This window comes from Panicum virgatum, chromosome 3N, assembly GCF_016808335.1.
Source record: "Panicum virgatum strain AP13 chromosome 3N, P.virgatum_v5, whole genome shotgun sequence".
Lineage (NCBI taxonomy): Eukaryota > Viridiplantae > Streptophyta > Magnoliopsida > Poales > Poaceae > Panicum > Panicum virgatum.
This window is the reverse complement of record NC_053147.1, coordinates 21947078-21967769: the sequence shown is the minus strand read 5'-3', so window position 1 is coordinate 21967769 and position 20692 is coordinate 21947078. Positions and strand designations below refer to the sequence as shown.

Sequence of the window (20692 nt, the reverse complement as noted above, 5' to 3'; positions counted from 1 at the left end):
TGGTCGTATGTATGTGTTCATTTTCAGAGAATATCTGAAACTAACTAAAAGTGAAATGCGAACATATACTTAAGCTAATTAGATGAACTAATATATTTACAAATATACAAACATCAAGTCATCACGTTTAGAAATATTTACAAATGTACAAGTCATGTTTGTAGTCCAACTACTGGGCCGCCCAGGAGTTCGATGGAAGTCCTCTATGGATGTCACTGTCGTGATAGAACTCGCCTCTAGGATCCAGGATCTTGTTCAAAATGAATCCAGCGAGCTGCTCGCACACGGCGTTGATCCGATCAGTAGAGTAACATTCATCCCTCATTTGAGACATCTATCATTTAGAAAAAAGGACTGATATATTAACATCATGTGCGTTAGTATAATTATGAAAATATACTAGTGAACGGTTTGGACGTACTCTCATGTCCTCCGTAGTAGGCTTCCCGCGTGGAGTCATGATGTGCAAGTAGTCGCATACGTATTACCCGCACCAATCAGTTTCTTGTTGTTGTCTCGCACACTTAAGAAGAAACAAATAAATTACTCAATTTAGAACAATTTGGGATTACTTAACTAGACAAATCTTTGTGAATCAACATACCGGATAATCCATTTTAACGTTCAGTTCGGGCCTCCACTGACCACGTCCTTTTTTTTCCAAACCCTGCGCTCAAAGTTAAGTTTGATATTCAGAAATTGTTATTAACAGAAAAAAGATTTGATTGTGCAAACTGAACTTACCTGTTCAAGGGGTCCAACAACAATCAAGCAAAAAATTTGCTGCCATATATATTACTCCTTTTGTTTCAAATTGTAGGTTGTTTTTAAAAAAATTAAATATATAGTTTTTGTTATGTATCTAGACATATGTATATCTAGCTACGTATATAGAAAAATTATGTATCTATTTTGCCAAAACGTATGATCTATAATTTGGAACAGAGGGAGTACTACCAAATAAAATGCAAACACATCGCAACTATTTTCCAATCTGTACATAGTTATTTCAGAGAGCAGCAATATCATACTTGAAATGCAAAAGCTCTTCTTTTCTTTTCTGAAAGTAATGAACCGGCAGAGCAACGGAATTTGCAGCTATTATTACGTTACCAGCTACAATGCTACCGGTATTTGCAGCATTAACACCAAAGAGCTATATATGCTGGGTAGCAATTAAATCAACCAAGCACCTATAAACACCTTGCATATATGCTCATGAATAATACTTTAGAAAATTTCTTTTGAGGACCTACCTCCAAGGTAGAGCTAGATATAGCCATACAACCATAGCCAGATACAGAGCACACCAATTCTTAAACTAATAAGCTTTATTGCATCAAAAGCCAGCGATCTTTCAAATCATTCCTATGTATATTTAATATAAGTACCAAATGGATCAGAGTCAAGGACGGATCAATGAGATCAGCCAGTATGGTTTCGGGGGGGGGGGGGGGGGGGGGGGGAGCGGAATCTGATTCTCCTGGTTCATTCAGACACTTAACTAATAATCCCTCCTGAGCACTTCATCATCTTGATCTGTTGGTCTCCAAGAAGAACCAATTAGCACGAAAGCGATCGGATTGTTGACTCTCAAACACCTGACCAACCCCGGCCCATTACCATTTCATCATTACAAAACCACACCAATAACCCCCAAGCGATGCAGATTGGATTATGTGGCGCCCACACCATACAGTAGCTTAGTGCAGTACACTTTGCCGGTGGCTGGCAGTGTGTGACAAGAGCGTACAGAATTCAGTTCTATTACCTGTTGCCTAGGATCGAGCCTGCACGTACGCGCATATACGATACAGATCATCATCATGCGAGATGCAAGACACGCATACATCATGAGCTACCACGCGATTGGGATCACATCAGCTCGCCGTCGCCGTGCGGGCCGTAGAGGAACGTCGGCGGCGAGAAGACGGAGTAGCTGTTGTCGATCAGCTGCGCCGCGAAGCTGTCCTCGTCGTCGTCGTAAGCCGCCGGCACCGACGACGAGGCATGCGCCGCGCCGGCGGCCGAGGCGGCGTCCGACGACGGGGTGCTGACGGGGCTGATGGGCAGCGCGCCCGCCTTGCGGCCCCACCGGGCTGCCCCCGCTGCTGTCGTCGGCGCGTCGACCGCGGCGCTGCCGCTGCCGCTGCCGCTGCCGCTGTACTTGTACGGGTCGGCATGGCGGCCGGTGAGCTCCTGCACCAGCGCGCGGAAGCCCGCCTCGCTGGTCGTCACCCGCATGGGGTTGCCGATGTACACCACCTTGATCGGCGGCTTCTTCTTCCCGCCGCCGCCACCTGCAGCAGCCTTCCCCTTGCGCTTGCCCGGCGAGCTGCTGCTGGCCGCCGCGCCCTGGTGGGCATTGCCCTTGGAGCCGTACCGCTTCCTGGGAATCCCGTCCATGGCCGGCCGATCTACGGATCAGAGAACCGAGCTGATCAGGCGGGCTACTGGCGAGGAGCCGAGGAGGCGAGCTCTGTCCGGTGGTGCAGGTGCACAGGGGATGGTGGAATGTTGATGGTGATGTGGCGAGCGAGGAACGGGGAGTATATAAGATGGTGGATGAGTTTCCCGATTTAGTAGCCATGAAAGGACAACAGGAACGGAAGAATTAGCGAGTATCGTACGGTGCAAAGGGGGTGTTTAGAGACGGTGGCTCTCTGGTTTGGGAGCTAAGTGAAACTCCCTATGCACTGGGAATACAACTGGTATCCATGTGGAGTGGGGGACTGGGGAGGAGATGGAGGGAATTGGCTAAGTCTACCCTGAGCAACTCTTTTAGTTTTTAAAATGAATTTGAAGGAAATATAACATCCGGTCTCTATCAGCAATAAGACACCATGGCATCAAGGGTACAACTTAATCAAAGAAGACGGATACTAAAATTGACTTGCGTAAGAAGACACCTATTTGGTCCATAGATCAACTTGAAACACAGTTCAAGATCCATATGTAGCAGCAGCAACGTACTCATGATGATATACTCCACCCGTTCCAAAATGTGTTGCCAGTCAGTTTCATCCAAAGTCAAAATTTTCTTTAACTTTTTAATTCATTGAAAGTATCCAATATCTAATTAGTTCCTCAAATCCACCATGAAATATATCTGGAGAACATATATATTCTTATCATAGAATATAAATGTTAATACATACATTTTTCATAAACTCAAGCAAAATTTTTGAACTTAGACTAAAATTAATGATCTAACGTCTTGGAATTGAGCGAGTATTAGTTCGTCGTAGTCGTCGAGCTAAGTCGTCGCTGAGCTCGTGGAGTGCTTTAGGGTGAGCCAGGGAATTTAGCGGTGAGAGCAAGGGGCATCTGATGCGAATTAACACGGCAGGATACAAGAAACGGGAACAAAGGCATGCGGGAGCGACCCCATTGCACTGAATACACTATGCGGCCCACGGACACGTGGACCGCCCCCATAGGGTCTCAGCACGCCCGTCGTCAGCATCGGGGCCCGCGCTGACGCTGGAGTGCAACCTATCGGCACCGGCTCTTTTTGTCACCGCCCGCCACCGCTTACCCGCGCATCTGTACTCGCCCTCCCCTGCAACTGACAGGTGGGGCCGACTCCGACGTGGCCTCCACGGATTGGGGTCCCGGTGGAGGGCGATCGGGACTGAACGGCCAAGCCCAAAGAGCAGACCGGATTTACCCGGGCCCGCCGGGCAAGCGCCTAGTGGGGCGCTGTGCTGTGAAGGCGTGCACTGCCGATACGCGGCGACAGGACAACCGACTCGCGGCACAAGCAAATGGAAGGTCAGTTCGTGGATAATTGTTATGAGGTTCAAATATCTTCACCAACAATATTTTTGAAAATACTACTCTTTATTAAAATCGATACATAATTTTATGGTACAGTTATCAAAACTGAGAAGTGGTTTGAGTTTCATAGGTGAAACTCCTCTTTCATCCGATAAAATTCCCTCCTCCTCCTTTGCTATATCAGCAAAATTGATGATGTGGCATATGTATAATTTAATGATATGAAATTCTCCATAAAACCTCCCATGGAGACTAGCCTAATTAAAATAAAATATAGCCTTTTTTCCTTTTAGATCAGGGAGGACACCATGCCACCAAACTCTGTGGTTTGCTTTCTAACTTTATCCTAAAATGTAACAACTTTTAGATTTCGTCAAATATAAATATTTCTACAATTTTAACTAATGATACTTAAAGAATAATTATTATAAAATAGAAAAAGTTGTTTCATTATGAATAAACTAATATTATTCTATATTGTTAGTTTTTGTGTTTTTTACCGCCTACAATTAAATAAAGTTTAAAAGATCAGACTTGAAGAAAAGCTAAAAATAGTTAGTGTTTTATTCCTTTTTGCAGCGCTGTCTCTCCAAAAGGGTGGATGGCAGCTCTTGTAATTGGTCTTATTCAAGCGAAGAGACACGGACGTTATTTTAAAATAGGAGGATTTTTCGGTATTGATACACGTTGATAACCTTCCATTTAGTAGCACCTTAGGATGGCATAACCTTAACGTTAATGACGAGGTTCAAAAGAGAAAAGGCTTGCGGTGGATACCTAGGCACCCAGAGACGAGGAAGGGCGTAGCAAGCGACGAAATGCTTCGGGGAGTTGAAAATAAACATAGATCCGGAGATTCCCAAATAGGTCAATTTTTTGAACTACCTGCTGAATCTATGAGCAGGCAAGAGACAACCTGGCGAACTGAAACATCTTAGTAGCTAGAGGAAAAAAAGCAAAAGTGATTCCCGTAGTAGCGGCGAGCAAAATGGGAGCAGCCTAAACTGTGAAAACGGGGTTGTGGGAGAGCAATACAAGCGTTGTGGTGCTAGGCGATGCGGTTGAGTGCCGCACCCTAGATGGCTAAAGTCCAATAGCCGAAAGAGCATCTCCAGCAGTTCCCCAATCCCCAATTCAACTACCATATTGGGAGAGTAAATAAGAAACTAGTGCTGTAGAAGTCTCTCAAACCTTTCCCTTTTCCAATAATTATTGGGACATCCCAACAATTCACCTCATCTCTCCCTGAATAAAGGGGGGAGTGGTGACTCTCCCAATAAAGTAGTTGGATCGGGAGAAGATTATTAGGAGACTACAAAAGTAACTTCTTTAATAATCCTAAAACTGCTATTGGGACATCCCACAATACCAGTTATTAGGAAAAGATTATTGGGAAGCTGCTGGAGATGCTCTATGTATCAATACCGAACAATCCTCCTAAGGAGCTCTTTCCCAAAAACTTGTGTTTCGTCTTTCTAAATAAAGCTAGGCTAAAATATAACAAGAATTTATATTCTTTATTTGCAACGGAAGCATTTGTCAAATTCCTGCATGCTTATACAGTACTTCCTTCGTCCTGAAATGTAAGGCATTCTGAGAGTGTTTTACTGTGTCCAGATTCATAGAATGTTCAATGAATCTGGACATACAGTTTGTCTAGATTCAGAGAATGTTCAATGAATCTGGTAAAATGCCAGGATGCCTTACATTTCAGGACGGAGGGAGTATATCACATAGAGTAGTTAATTAAAATGGCTATGCCACGTAGTTAGTAAAGTGACTAAATAGTTATTGTGATAGAAAGGGACTAATTAACTGGTAGCAGCGAAATCATGCACCCAATCTTGGTTATATGTGATATTTTGCAATGAGAGGTTCGGCTATAACAAAACAAGATTCTTTTATCCATAATGCAGAAATTTTAGACCCTGTTTCTCATGTCTGCAATTAAGGAACTGGCTGCCATAAATTTAGCCACAACCTATTGACGTCTCTTTACCATTTTGATGAATAATTGTTCGGCTGACTGTGGCTGGTGGCTGGTGCTGATTTGTTGTGAGAAAAATACTGCTGGCTGGCTGGTTGCTGATAGCTGGTACTGATTTGGTGTGAGAGAAAAATACTGTTGGCTGGTTGGCTGATAAGCCAGTCGAACAGGGTTGTCAGGATATGTTGGTGTGAGAGAAAAACACTATTGACTGGTTGGCTGATAAGCCAGACAGAGTTGCAAGGATATATGGCGACTTTGCTACGGTACTCCTATTACCACCTAGAAGGTAAGACCCGAAATCAATCACAGCCATCTATGTTTGAAATAAATAAATATTAAAGTAATTAGAATAATTAATGGGAAAACGTAAATCACGGAATCATGCAGCTCCTCACGCGTAGAGAAACAGAAACACCGGCAATCTCGGATCGCAGCAACCAGGCGTCCTCCTCCTGACGCACGGAGAGAGAAAAATACCACCTATCACGTGTCACCATGTGCATAATGCAACTAGTTTTTTTAAGTAATGTGCATAATGCAACTATCAATTACATAGAAATATTGTACATATCATGTCATTATAATGTCTCGCTCAAGGTGCAACGATCACTTATCTGAAAAAAATTTGATTGTACCTAATCACGATGTCACCTAATGTCACGTTGCCATGTTTTTGCGTCATTAGGTAAAACAAAAATGTCACGTTGACAGTATGTCAACGTTACATCACGTTTTTAAAAAAAACAAAGGGGAAAACATGTCACGTCACTTGGTGAGGGGAAAAAATTCAGTTAGATCTAATAGAAGATATTTTTAGCTATTTTTCTCGTTTCATAACACAAAAATTATATTCAACATATTACCTCGAGGTAATATGCAATAATAATCATCCAGATCTATCTAAATGGACGGTCTACACTCATTTCGGAGTACTAGGGAATTGCCCAAACCGGTATATATAATTACACCGTTGGCAAAAGTTTCCATCAAGCATTCATTCGACTTTCTATAATGGTGGAAAAATTGAAAGAAGAAGCAAAGTAGTAGGGATGTACACAATTGTGAAGTTTGGACCACGATGCAGTCATATATCATAGCCATAGAGAGCGACAATAATTGATGATCTGTCACTGTCAGCACACAGCCGTCACCATCCAAATGGAGCAATGCAACCATGGTAGAAAGCTAATGCGAAGATTTACAACTGGCTTAACCTGCAATCCAAAGGTTCCGGGCCCATCCAAATGTAGCCATCATGCTTCATGCATACTACTAGATCCAAACTTTTTTTTAATGAAAATATGACTGGAGCCCTGCAGCAGTTCATTCATTGTTGCGCCATCTCCGTCTGAGCGGCGATTTGTCTTCCGGCTCCTTAACGCGGTGACGAGACCAATACATCAGCCATGGCGTGCAATAACGAGGAACACCAGCATTATGATTTAGTATTGAATTTCATCATTTACAAAATTTAGTATTTCGTCAACAATGTAACAAAGGAATGAAACCCAAGACGTACTTCAGTATATGAGATTTTCTTAATTTCATATTTATATGCAAAATTACTCATAGATTTATTACTCATAGATTTATTACTCATAGATTTATGCATTATGTTGAAGTAGAAATACATAATTGCGAGAAGCTTGTAGAAGATTAGAGAGTATGCATGAACCATGGTTACCATGCTTCATAGTGAAATATGGAATACTCTAGAAATTAAATATTTGTATGGCTAGATAAGTATGAGAAAAATTTTAGAGTTAGATATTTGTAAAGAAGTGTGTACAAGATGGCACATGGCAAAACCATATGAGCCATGGAGTCCTATAAATAGGGGTATTCCCCTCCCCTCTTATTATACCATGGCATAAGAGTAGGAGATGACAAGGTTGTCATGTAGTATAGTAGTGTCATGATAGGGTAGCAACACATCTAAGTGATGGATGCAACACATGCTTTTATGATCTAGATAAATTTGTTGGATAATGAATATGATAATAATATAATCGATTTAGATTTAACTAGTTTTTTGGCATTAATATTCTCAAACTTTTTTTCGTAAGTACATTTACCTTTATGCTAATAAATAATTAGGTGGAGGTTGCTGGAAGCTGACAAGGGCATATGAGGTACATTGGTTACATCAAAAATAAAAAAAACATTTCTAGGACTTAGCAAAATGAAAGACGATCAAAAAGTGTGTACAAGGCTACAAGATTTTTGTTGAGTACATGAGAAAGAAAAGAGCATTTACTTTCTTCCTAGACCACTTACGATTCAGTGCTAGTTCATTATAGCATTGATTGTGTTCCAGACCTAGGGTTATCTTTGTAGTCTGTATGAAACTAAGATTCATATTTCCTGCATGCCGTATATTAATGTGGATTATTCTAAAATGGCAACTGAAACCAGTCAATAAATAGATTCACACTATTTGTTGAGTGTAGTTGCTGATCTCACTTCATCAATACATCATCTTATGCAAATAAAGTAACAATGGTCACAGAAGTACCTACATAATTTTTCTTTTCTTGAAAACAAGTATAAATTCACCTCAGGTATAACGGCAACTGAAGCAGTCAAAGCTAGATCATCTTATTACTTTAAGTAAAGGCACAAATAGGTTTATGTGACGAACCAGCATCGGAACCAATCGTTGGATGGTCACTATTTTTGAACATCTCAGAATCTTTGTATAAAGGATGCTGCCATCATGACAGTTTCTTGTGATTTATAAATGCTTGGAACCATCTTTTGAACATATTCTTATTTAAGAGTCATCATTTAGCTTGTTTTTTAAAAAAAAATGTAAACTCAGCAGTTGTAGTGTTTACAAGGAGGGGGAGGGGGGTATTGGGTGCTATAGAAAAACTGTATGGATGTTAAGTGATTCCATTATTACTCATTGAATCTTACCAGCTAACTTTATTGTAGACCCCCTGCATTGATCAAGAAACTATATCTTCAAGATGGACTTTGAAGGACCTTTGGTACTAAGTAAACTTATAAGTATTTTTCTGCTATAGGATATCAAAGATTTTCTGCTGATCACATTAGTTTTATTGCAGTAGTTGCACTCCACTGATGTTGAAGAAATAATAAAGGTAAAGTTGAGCCCTACTATGGATCATTTCAAGATCAGCAAATCACTTGGTAAGATCTTTTGATATGTATGTATACATTGTTAGATCAAAACAATTTGCAATCACTCTTAGCCTCTTACAAATGAAATTTGTGATATTTGTAACAGGTGAAGGAGCCATTGTCAAAGTATATCAATTTGCTTATGAGGTTGGTTGCACCAATGATCAGTATGCGGTGAAAATTAGGGAATTAAAGAAAAGTGATGACATTGATGCATATAATAACAAGGAGCCTAGGTTTGTGAGTTTTGACCTTCTCATCCAAAGTTATTCTTCTTTAGTATGACAGTTTCTATGTTTTCACATTCTAGGGAGGTCCTTATAATGTCTTGCTTTAAAGAACCCAGCATTGTTACATTTTACTAGGTACGTTTAATTGTTCATGCATTTCTACAAGTCTGTTTGATACACTAGTTTCTAGGTGTTAACTGCTAAAGATTGCTAAAGTATCATGTTGACACATTTATTTAGACATGGACAGCGAAGAACTAATATGTAATTGAACTGGATGAAGGTAGAGACAAATATCTAGAAGCCAGAGAGGAACAATCAGATGATTCTGAGTCTGGTCTACATGAACCAATACATTTGATTATCCAAATGGAAACCTGTATGAGGCAGAGTGGTTTATATACACATATATTTGGCTAAGGGTCGGGAGTTATATTGATCTTCTTAAGAATTTAAATAGTTTACTCTATATCAATTGTTTAATGCTTGTTCAAATCAGTTATTCACAAGCTGATGCACTTGGCTGTATACTCGTGCCTAAATGAAGATTGTTGTTTTCATACAAGTAGTATTGCTAAGTCCCCATTTTGCAAAAATAGCTACACAGTTCTCCAATTGGTGAAGTGCTCTACAACCTTTACTAACGAGAATATCAGATACTACTACCTCCATTTGTTAACTAGCCAACATCAAATAAAAAGACATGTGTTTTTTTATTGAGTAAAGTCTATTTTTGGCCATCCAACTCTTGCCTCGGTTTGGTTTTGGCCATTGAACTCCAAAACCGGGTATCTTCGACCACTCAACTATGAAAACCATTCATTTTTTACCATCGGGTTGTTTTGGTGGGTGGTTTTGCTGACGTGGACGCCACGTGGCAGTGGGCCCACTTGTCAGCGTTACCCCTCTATCTTCTCTCTATCTCCCTCTTTCTCTCTCCTGTTTCATCTCTCCTCTCTCCTCACTCCTCCCTGCTCGCCGCCTCCTTGCTCACCGCCGCTGCTCGTCCCCTCCCTCCTCCTCTCTCTCCGCGCCTCCGGCGGCCCTCCGCCCCCTCCCTCACTCTCCGCCCTCCCTGCTCCCATCAAGCGGCTCGAGGTCCCCGCACACGAGTCCCCTGCCCCCGACCCCGTGACTCCAGCGGCCGCCGCCATCTGTCGCGCTTTCACCGGCAGCTCCAGCGACCAATGGGTCCCAGGCCCGTCTGTGCGTGTTGCGGGGCCGTCCCATCCACGCGCTCGCCATGCCGGCATCAGCACCGCCGCCGGGATCCTTCTGCTCTGCTCCAGACAAAGCCACGCCACCACTCTGCTTCCGCCGTCGCGCGCCGCCTTCCCTGCCAAATTCGCCACCACCACGCCATTGTCTGTCGATTCCTTCGGTGGACAGCTCCACCACGACCCCGCATTGCTTCCCCGCCAGTCATCCTGGCTCGTTGACCGATGGGAGGAACCGGCGGCGGCAAGACAGGAGTTCTTCGGCCGGGAGGGTGAGTGAGCTGCGCCTCCACAGGCAGGCGAGCTCCACGCTAGTCGCGCGTGGGCGAGCGCCTCCTCCCGACGGCCATGGGCGAGCAGCGGAGATCGACGTGGGCGCGGTGCGGCGACGGAAGCGAGCGGTGCGGAGGCGGAGCCCCGCGCGCCGGCGGAGCGGATCGAGCAGCGCAGGGGAGCCTCCTGCCAGGCCCAGTGCTGGGACTCCGGCGGGCAGGCAGCGTGGATCCGCTCCGCCCTCCATCGGACTGGGCGCGAGGCAGGGGAGGCCGAGCCGCCAGCGCCGCCGTGACCCACTTCTACCGCCCAGCCAGCCGCCCGCCCTAGCTCCGGTCTCCCGCCCCAGCTTCAGTCTCCCACCACCGGCCGCCCCACCGGCCGCCCGCCCGCCGGCCGTCTGAAGGGAGGAGGGAGGAGGTTTGCAGCGGCGGCGAGCAAGGAGGCGGCGAGCAGGGAGGAGGGAGAGGAGAGACGAAACAGGAGAGAGAAAGAGGGAGATAGAGAGAAGAGAGAGGGGGTAACACTGACAAGTGGGCCCCACTGCCACGTGGCGTCCATGTCAGCAAAACCACCCATCAAAACAGCCCGATGGTCAAAAATGAATGGTTTTCATAGTTGAGTGGTCAAAGATACCCGGTTTTGGAGTTCAATGGCCAAAACCAAACCGAGGCAAGAGTTGGATGGCCAAAAATAGACTTTACTCTTTTTTATTCATCTTGATCTTAGATTCTTGAAAATACTGGTGGCTATGTAGAACGTGTATTTTTCTTCATGAATGAATGACATAGCATATTAAATTTTATTTGCAGGACTATCAAGGATATTTCACCTATTGGTAAACGTGAAATAAATATGGAAAAGACATGGACACTTTTTGAGAAAATAACTGAAGCTGTTGAATGTATACACCAAAAGGGTGTTATGCATCGGGACTTGAAACCAGGCAACATTTTTTATTGGACAAAGTGGAGAAGTAAAGATTGGTGATTTTGGACATAATTGTTGGGCAGATAGTTACATTGATGGCAAAGAAGGGACACCAGGCCATGGTACCAATGTATATGATGCACCAAAATTTTATTCGGGACAGATTACATACAAGGTATATTCATTTTGACTTACAGGCAATCTGTTAAAACTACAACAACTTTTTCTCACATGCAACTAATAGTTGTCCTTAATTTAGGTGGATGTTTATAGCCTTGGTATCATATATCTGGAAAATTTTCATCCTTTTGGAAGTGGTTTTTAGAGAGCCAAGGTTTTCTACAACGTGAAATTGGTTACATATCCAAACGATTGGGTCGGTGAAACAGTGCTACGGGAAAAAATGACTGCCTTATGCCCCTCAGATTGGCCCTGTTTGTTTTGCGCCACAACTTCTAGCGCTCCAAGAGAATCTTGCATGCATGAAGTACTAAATGAAGTCTATTTGCAAAACCTCTTCACGGATGGGTGTAACTTTACGCGACGAATCTAATGACAGTAATTAATCCATAATTAGCTACATTAATGCTACAATAATCATCCTCTGATCATGCGGTCAAAGACTTCATTAGATTTGTCTCGTGAAGTAGTGTAGGGGTTGTGGAGTTAGTTTTATATACTGACTTTATTTAATATATTTAATTAGCGGTCGAAATTGTGCTAATGACTAGCGTAGCACAAACCAAACAGGGCCATTGTGCATCGGTGAATGATTTATTGGTAACTACTCTAATCTGAACCTTATTTTAGTATTTAGTTGCTTTCGAAGCATTGCAACCAAATGCAACATAAATCAAATATTTTTTTAGTTGAAGCTAGAGAAGTGCATCAAATATTACCTTTTATCAATAAATAAAAGAAACTACTCTCCCCATTCCAAAATGTAGATCACTGTTGACTTTTTTTTACTACTTTGCATGCTTGTTTTATGCAAAAAAAATTATGTAACTATTACTTATTTTGTTACGACATTTTTCTCATCAGAGGTATTTAAGGATAACTCATATTTGTATTTATTTGCCCTAATTTTTCAATAGGATGGATGGTCAAAGTTAAATTCAATAACTTAACAGTGTTGCCGGTGGAGTACAAGAATTAACCAGAAACCTACTGAAGCAAAAAAAAAACTCTCTCTACAAATATTGTGCAGTCAAATCAGTTGTAATTTTTTTCTCACATTTGGTTATTATCCACAATCCCTGCTCAAACCTTTCCTTATTTGGCATCATCCATAAGATCTGGTTATCATTATGATGGAAAACAACAAAAGATGTAAGCATCCATTATGTGATAGTGCGCCAATAATCAACCAGGATTTGGCAGCACATGCCCCCTTGCTTTTGAATCATTCATGTTTAGCTGCTCTTTTCATTCAGAATTTTGAGAAATCGATTTCAGGTTTGCCATTTTCTCTTTTTGTTTACTATCAATAGTTACCTGATCCAAATTTTCCGTGTTTGATCTTAGACATAGCATCCGCTCATAAAAAAAATATAACTAGGACTTAAGTAATAAAAATGGTAAAACTTGATGGCTCCTGTCGTGAGCCTTTATTTTAGAACACAAACACATTGACCTGTAATGAATAAAAACTTTCTTTAATCCGTTTCAACGACATTTGGTTACCCCCCCCCCCCCCAACCCCCCAAGCTCTAGGCCTCATAATTGATTTTCTGTAGCATCTCATTGAATGTATAAGCGGCCTATCAAGTACGCAGGGGTTAATTTCTGTTTTTTTTCCTCAGGAGTACATCGCTGAAAGGCGGAACTTCTGATGGTCTGCACAGGAATCATCCAGCAAATGCAAGTATCCTAAGCAAAGGGAATTCTTATTCCCTGGGAAGGAGCGAAAAAAAGCTTAGGTTTAGAGCCATTAAAGCAACTAAATGGCGAGAAACAAGTGGTTGACTTAAGAAAAACACTTGGCCAAATTCTTATTCCCTAAAAAATGGATAATTATGTTTTCTTCTGTAGAAGGATGAGTTACTCAGGTACCTCTCAACGAGGTTTTGCATTGCCCCCCCCCCCCCCCCCAGTCTCTAAATCTGACCATGATCTTGTTGGTGCCAGTTGGGGTATTGTGCGCATTCGTTTCATTTTGGGTGTTAGATTGTGCCCTCCAAACATATCAATATTGAGCTTTGAGCTATTAAGGGCGCGTTTAGTTCCCCATCCAAAAAATTTTGGATGTCAAATCAGCACTTTGACCGGATGTCGGGAGGACTTTTCGGACACTAATTAAAAAACTAATTTCAGAACTCACTTGGAAACCACGAGACGAATCTTTTGAGGCCTTTGACCGCGTCATTAGCACATGTGGGGTACTGTAGCACTTATGGCTAATCATGCACTAATTAGGCTTAAAAGATTCGTCTCGTCATGTACATCGAAACTGTGTAATTAGTTTTGTTATTTAATTACATTTAGTGCTTCATACATGTGTTTAAAGGGCAGGTGAAAATTTTTGGGTGAAAATTTTTGGGAACTAAACGGGCCCTAAACAATAGGAAATGGATGCCCTACCGTAAAAGCTTAAAGGCAACTGGCGAGCCTCTTAGTGTCTTACAGTTTTTCCTCCTAACACATTTGTAAATAAACACCAATGGTACTGGTAATTAAAAATTCGGAGTGATCCACACCTCTGTAGGTTGAAGGTTGATCCACCCCTTAGTATCACAACAAAAGGGAAGAGCATGACCAAACTTTCTTCATTTCAAGTCGTACATTCTCACGCCTCCCCAACCACAATGCAATCGATTAAACCATTGACACGTTTGTGTCACCCAAGGAGCACAAAAATAGATACACTGAGCCTTTGGGCCAGGAAAATTCTTGATGGGTAAACATGACGAGTGATTCAGCCCAAGGAACAGAGCATGATCCACCAAATCCTTCCTTGATACCTTCTTGCATCCATCTGGATCAACCTTGCAAATTTGGAACCTAATACCATCCGGGTAGCCACCTACGAGAATAGCTGAGACCCGCAGGAGATCGCCCCATGGTGTAGGCACCAAATGCCTAGTAAGGATAGGTCCTACATGGTGTCTTGCGGCAACCACTACCTCCTTTGTTGGGTAATACTCCATCTATAGTTCGGACAAAGGAGTCCTTCAATCAGGTATAGTAGTTATCTATCCAAAGAAGTTTTTTTTTTCCACATTTTCTCAAAGAAATCTGGAATCGAATCCACTCTGACACGCACCTTTCCAAATGAAGAAACCCATGGTTTGGGGCAAGATCGAGAGTGTCAGAATTAGAGATCTTCTGGAACCGAGCACAGGTAAAAACACATAATACAATGGCTAAAAGGCCTCAAAGTTTCAGAAACCGATCTCGTCACGCAACTGATGTTATGAGCGACGTAAACGTTGATAAACTGGGATTTTTTTTTATAAGGTCATGCTATAGTCCAACTGGTTGGAAAAACAACCAAAATCTGGGCTGTCATAGATCTTACGGCTCCAGCATCACCTTCTTCCCCCGTCCGCTCCTGCCTCCACCCGCCTCCGCCATTCCCAGCGTCCTCCCCCCCAGCCTCCGCCAACGCCGCCGGATTCGCCACCGCCGCCCGCAAGCACCGCTAGGCCGCCCTACCTCCCCCGGACCTCCTTCTCTAAGCCCATAGGTGACAATCCATTCCAGCAACCCCCTTCCCTAGCCCCATCGCCTTGTCCCCCTTCAGACAAAATCGGTTGAACAGAAACAAGATTGAACCAATTGAAACAAAGTAAATATGTTTTCTATATTATATACAACGAGAACGTCTACAGTATAACATTTTTAGAAGGTGACATGTGAGATTCTACGAAACAAATACATCTTTACTGCAAAAGGAGACACTAATAAACACTCAGTTTTGCAAGGGACGAAAAATCTGATTTAATCACTACATCTTTCTGCAATTGATTGCAAGGTCAAGGCAGACTTACTGAGGGCAACCTAGGAGAACTCGTCACTTAGGGAGGAATCGGATCCAGGAGGCGAATCTGGAAGGGTTCCTCCCATACCCATCAGCTAGGAAGGGAGTAAAGAGCCAAATATGGTTGGTTCTCCTCTACATATACAATCACGAATCCTCTCTCCTCCGGTCCGTGGTGGCTGCGAGCAAGAGCAATCGGCAACTCGAGAGAGCACTGCTTGGGTTCTTGGCCAACAAGAGGGAAAATCATCGGCCGATTGGTTCGTCAGATCTTCCCCTAGTAATTTCTCCTCCCCTCCCCTCCCCTAGTAACATGTGGGCTTCTAGGCTTCTTTGAGCCGGGGTGGGAGAACGAGTCTTTCCATCCCACATTAGCCGCTTGGCCCGAATTTGACTGGTACAGCACAGTGGATAGCCGTGGTCCAGCGCAGTCACGTTGCCCCTGCGATTCAGTTGTCTCCCCAAATAATCCGAGGCCATGCCATGCGGCTGCTGATTTAATTTGTCCGGATGATAGCCTACCTGATGAGAGCCCGAGACCTGCAATAATTTTCGCAAACAGTAGGATCGACGAGACGACAAGGACCATGACACCATATGGGCACCGTATCCTATGGAAACCAGAGTTTTGGTGGAAACTTTGGAAACTCCAACAAAAGCCACTGGATCTCCATCCGAGGGCAGCGGAGAGATCTAGGAAATTTTTGCATCTGGCCGCCCGCCACTTCCCCCACCGTGCGTGCATTTTTTGCACATTCCCCCTCCGTCCGTCCGTGAGCCTCCGTCCGTTCCCCTCCGTCACGCGGATCCATGCGCCGGGAGTCGGATCCCCTCCGAGGTCCTTCCTTCGGTCGCCGCCGCCGGCCTCGATCTGGGTCGTCGCCGGCCTCCCTTGAGGCGCCGCCGCCCTCGGGTCGCCTCCGCCGGACTCGACTGCGCCGCCGCCCTCCACTGCACAGCCTGCCTTCGTCGCCGCCATGGGGTCGCCCCTGCCCTCCACTCGCCGCTGCCCTGGGGTCGCCGCCGCCCTCGTCCCAAGGTTCACCGCGGCCCAACAGCATTGTCGCCTGGCATTGGAGCTGCGCCGCCACGGCCAGGAGGACGGTCGGTCAAGCGAGCCGAGCAGGAGCAGGATTGTAGCTTCGCCCATTTTCTGTGGAGGATCCCATTTTCTGTGAACTGAATTGTGATGGATGGTAGCCTATTTTCTGAAATTTTGTATTGACAGAGTGACCATGTACAAAGATTTCATTTGAAAGGATTTAGATTGAATTGTAATCTATCATCTGAAAATATGTAATGCAATTGTGTTCTGTCATTTGATAATGAGTTTGACTAATTGCAAACCAGATTCTTGCTTGTGGTGACACTTTGATACAGGTTCTGATTGACTATCAGTTTCATGTATTGTCAAATATTGATGGCAAACATGTCTCAAACTAGGATATTGCAAGTTTCCAGATTCTGTAAAGGATCATTGCAGGTTTCATTGCAGGTTTCAGAAATTATATTGAAACAATTTGGTGTGCATAACAGCAGTTGGGGGTACTACCCAAAGGAGTCATGCAAGCGTGGCTTGATCATGTCTAGTTTTTGCAGCCTCTGATATTTGTCCATCAGGTATGTTGACAAGCTCTGAGTGACCATAAGGAGCTGCTATATGTGCTGGATTAGATGCTTGCATTTTCGTTGGTTCTCCAACTCTTTGCAATATGTGCTGAGTGACCATCATGGCCGGCCTCCAACTCCAACCGGCGCCCAGTCATGATGCCGGTGGCCGGTGCTTGACAATCAGGTGATAGAGTACAATTTGACAGGTTCATGGTTGATTCATTGTTGTATAATTCTTTGAAAATGTAGTCTTCTACCTGAATGCAATCTGACAGGTTAATCACAGAGTTCTATTGCTTGCAACATATTAACATATCAACATATTCACAGAGTTCCCTTTCAGGTTAATCACAGAATTGAAGAACTGAACGACTGAACGACTGAAGAACTGAACATGGCTTCTCAATTCATCACATTTTCACGACAAGCCTGATATTGTGGGAAGATAAACAATACATGACAATTTCACGTGAAACATTCAGTCCATCATAGTATCTACCTTGAGCAGCCTCATTCAATCAGTGACTGGCCTGCTGGAACTGTCACATGATCATGGCCATGAACAGAAGAAGATGGTCAGCATTTTTGCTTTGCTGTCCAGCAATGCAGGAGGGAAGAAAAACTGAATCTTGCTTAACAGTAGTAAAAGAACAGCTGTATATCGGTGTCCAACAGTACAGTGATAAGGGTCATAATGAATGTTTAAAAACATTCGGCAAACAGTATATTGCTTAACAGAAGAAGAAAAAAAAGAGCCCAGCAACACATAAAAGAAAGGCAAACCATCCACCTAGCACCAATAAGGTTACAGGAAACTAAAAAATCAGCCAACCACATTGTTTGGGCAATTGCGTGCATCATGATCAGCTACTTGCTTACATTTCCTACACTTGCGCTTCTTCTTAACCTTACTTCCACTTCCGGTCTTAGGCTCCTTGCTCTTCTAATTCTTTTGGATCTCCCTTTCGACCTGATATCGTTTGGTGGATGTATATCGACTTCAGTTGGAATTCTATTACCTAGGAAAGATTCATATTCATCCTGTTTATCAACTCTCGTAGCAGGCGTGATCTTCTGGAGAGGTTCTACTAGGTTCGATAAACTCGAATATAAAAAGTCCATCCCTTGTTCAGAGTTCTTGGCCATTTGGATAAGGTCTTCAAACTTGCGCGATTCTGAAATCTTTTTCCGCATTGCCACCTCCCTAGGATCCTTTGGCTTTTCATCCAGTAGGTTACCTTCATGATCATAGAATAGTTCCCTGTAAAATTGAAGAGGTCATTAAGACTGATAGTATAAAATATAAAAGGGGCTGTACATAAGGGAAAAAATACAATACACACCTTTTACATCTTGTCTCCCATCTCTTCAAAATATAACTTGATGGTACCTCATTTTGCTTCTCGGCGCGAAGCACTTGTATGATATGCCGACACGGGATGCCATAGGACTCATATAATTTACAGGAGCACCTACCGAACATGTTTGTCTTGTTCATCTGAACAACTCGCTCTTTTCCAGATAGGCTACTGATGGTGAAACATTTTATATCTTCACACTCTTCAATACCTTGAACAATGCAATGGTCTCTTGCAACTACGATTTGTTCCTGAAATTTACTAAAGACTTCATGTGTATATATCACACTACATTGCTTCTCCATGGGCCATGGTGTCATCATTTTAGGAGTGGTGTGAAGACTTACATTGTCGGCTTTCAACTCCTCTTGGCGCTGGCACTCCAAAGCTGTGTCAAACCTTAGCCAGAACTCAACAAAGCTCAACTTCCTATGAATGAAACCAACTTGATTAATATTTCATCACTTGAACAATAATACCTCTTGAACAATAATACCTCTTCCTTTTTTTCCCAGATTCATCACTTGCATTTGGTACGTTCTCCTTTCTATACCCTTCCCTTGAACAATAATACCTCTTGATTAATATTTCCTCATTTCCCTTCTTGTGCTGACCAACACGAACGGAGAAACCAACTTCATGTGCATACGACTTGTAGAATTCCTCCACATCTTTGAGTGTATCAAAGATCATTCCAAGTTTTGGCTTCAAATGTTCTTTGGGATTTGTGTTGCTTTTGTCACTTGTACAAGAGACCTACGGAAGTGATAAATTGTATGAACTCATAATAAAATCACTCGATGCCATGAAGAGAACAGTTGAGGAACTTACTGCTATACTCAAGTGTTGTGGTGTGCTTGGACGGTCAGGGTGGGCTTCAACTCCGGCGTCGACGTTGATGCCATCATGATCATCCACTGTAGGCATGCATGCATATTAGCAATTATCAGATTAATTTTGAACAAAAAAATAATGCCGGCATGAATGGCTGCCACTACCAACGCCGAAGTTCACGTGGCTGCCGGGCGCAGGCTCCATGGCGGACGGCCGCTCCATGGCGGCGAGGAGCTCCATGGCGGACGGGCGGCTTTGAATGATGGGAGCGTCGAGAGCAGCGCTGTTAGGTGGATGGCTCCATGTCTGTTGGGCGGCGACGAGGCAGTCGGAGCTGGCGCCTTCTCCCGAAGACGCAGCTCCCAACTCCATCGCGTTGCCGGCGGCCGGCGGTTCCATGGCCGACGGCAAGACCACGGGCCGTGCGAGAATGGACGTTCTGATGATAGACATAGTAGAGGCTGCAATTGACAAGTGCTAGTCAGTTGTATACTGGAGAAATCTCATCAGCTCGTTCAGATGAAGTTTGTTATAAGGAGCAGTGGTTAGTTGAACTGATTGTTGAGAATTGAGATGGTCCAACTGACCTTCAGCTTGGGCTTCAGAGACTCGACAGCAGCCTTTGTGCTGCTATTTGCAGCTTGCTGAAAGAGGGATCCGAAGAACCAGGATTAGAATGTTAGAAGATAGATAAATACAGTCTGAGATCTGACGATGCCGTGCCTGAATATTGGTGTGAGGATATTTTTGCTCTGTTCTTGTCTTACCTTGCCGAGCACCCAGTCTGCTGAATCGAAGTACGCGCGCTCGTGGTCCTGCATTAGCAAGCAAGAACGCGGTGATGAAATGATCAAAGCTGCCAGGTAGATTGCTTGTTGCTTCTACAGATTGTACTGCAGTACTAGTGATGAACTACACTGTCCGTACCTTGGATATCAAAGGCTTCTTGGGCGCAATTCCTCCGTACTTCTTCTCAACACATGCCTGCAAAATCATACGTTCAAGGCATCAGAAACTCATGAGCAGAGCCTGCACAGAATGGGATGCCGCACAGAATATGCGTAACCGGCGGCTCCCAACTCCATCGCGTTGCCGGCGGCCGGCGGTTCCATGGCCGACGGCAAGACCACGGGCGGCGGCGACCCGTGCGTACCTAGGGCTCGCGCGGACGTACGTGCCCAGGAACCGAGCTTCGATCGTTTTCGATCGGTACCAAACGGAGGGCGACGGACGGCACGTCACCAAACGGAGGGCGACGGAGGGAGGCGGCGGCCCGACACCGGCGGCGGCGGCTCGACGCCGGCGGCGGTGACCCGAGGCAGGCGGTGGCGGACTGAGGG

At 44.0% G+C, this 20692-nt stretch overlaps 1 protein-coding gene and 1 long non-coding RNA gene across 2 annotated transcripts; both read right to left on the bottom strand.

Annotated features, from left to right (window-relative positions):
* Positions 1-1586: 1586 nt before the first annotated feature.
* Positions 1587-2716, bottom strand: LOC120665085. Its single transcript, XM_039944516.1, has one exon. The coding sequence runs from the start codon at positions 2404-2406 to the stop codon at positions 1876-1878; it is 531 nt and encodes a 176-aa protein (XP_039800450.1). The 5' UTR covers positions 2407-2716; the 3' UTR covers positions 1587-1875.
* Positions 2717-14875: 12159 nt separating this feature from the next.
* Positions 14876-15980, bottom strand: LOC120665090. The gene is made up of 2 exons (XR_005671101.1): positions 15560-15980; positions 14876-15306 (listed from the first exon to the last, which is right to left on the bottom strand). It is a non-coding gene; the product is annotated as an uncharacterized LOC120665090 (long non-coding RNA).
* Positions 15981-20692: the final 4712 nt, after the last annotated feature.

Coding starts and splice junctions, on each gene's coding strand:
- LOC120665085 (XM_039944516.1), bottom strand. CDS start 2,406: ATGGACGGGATTCCCAGGAAGCGGTACGGCTCCAAGGGCAATGCCCAC.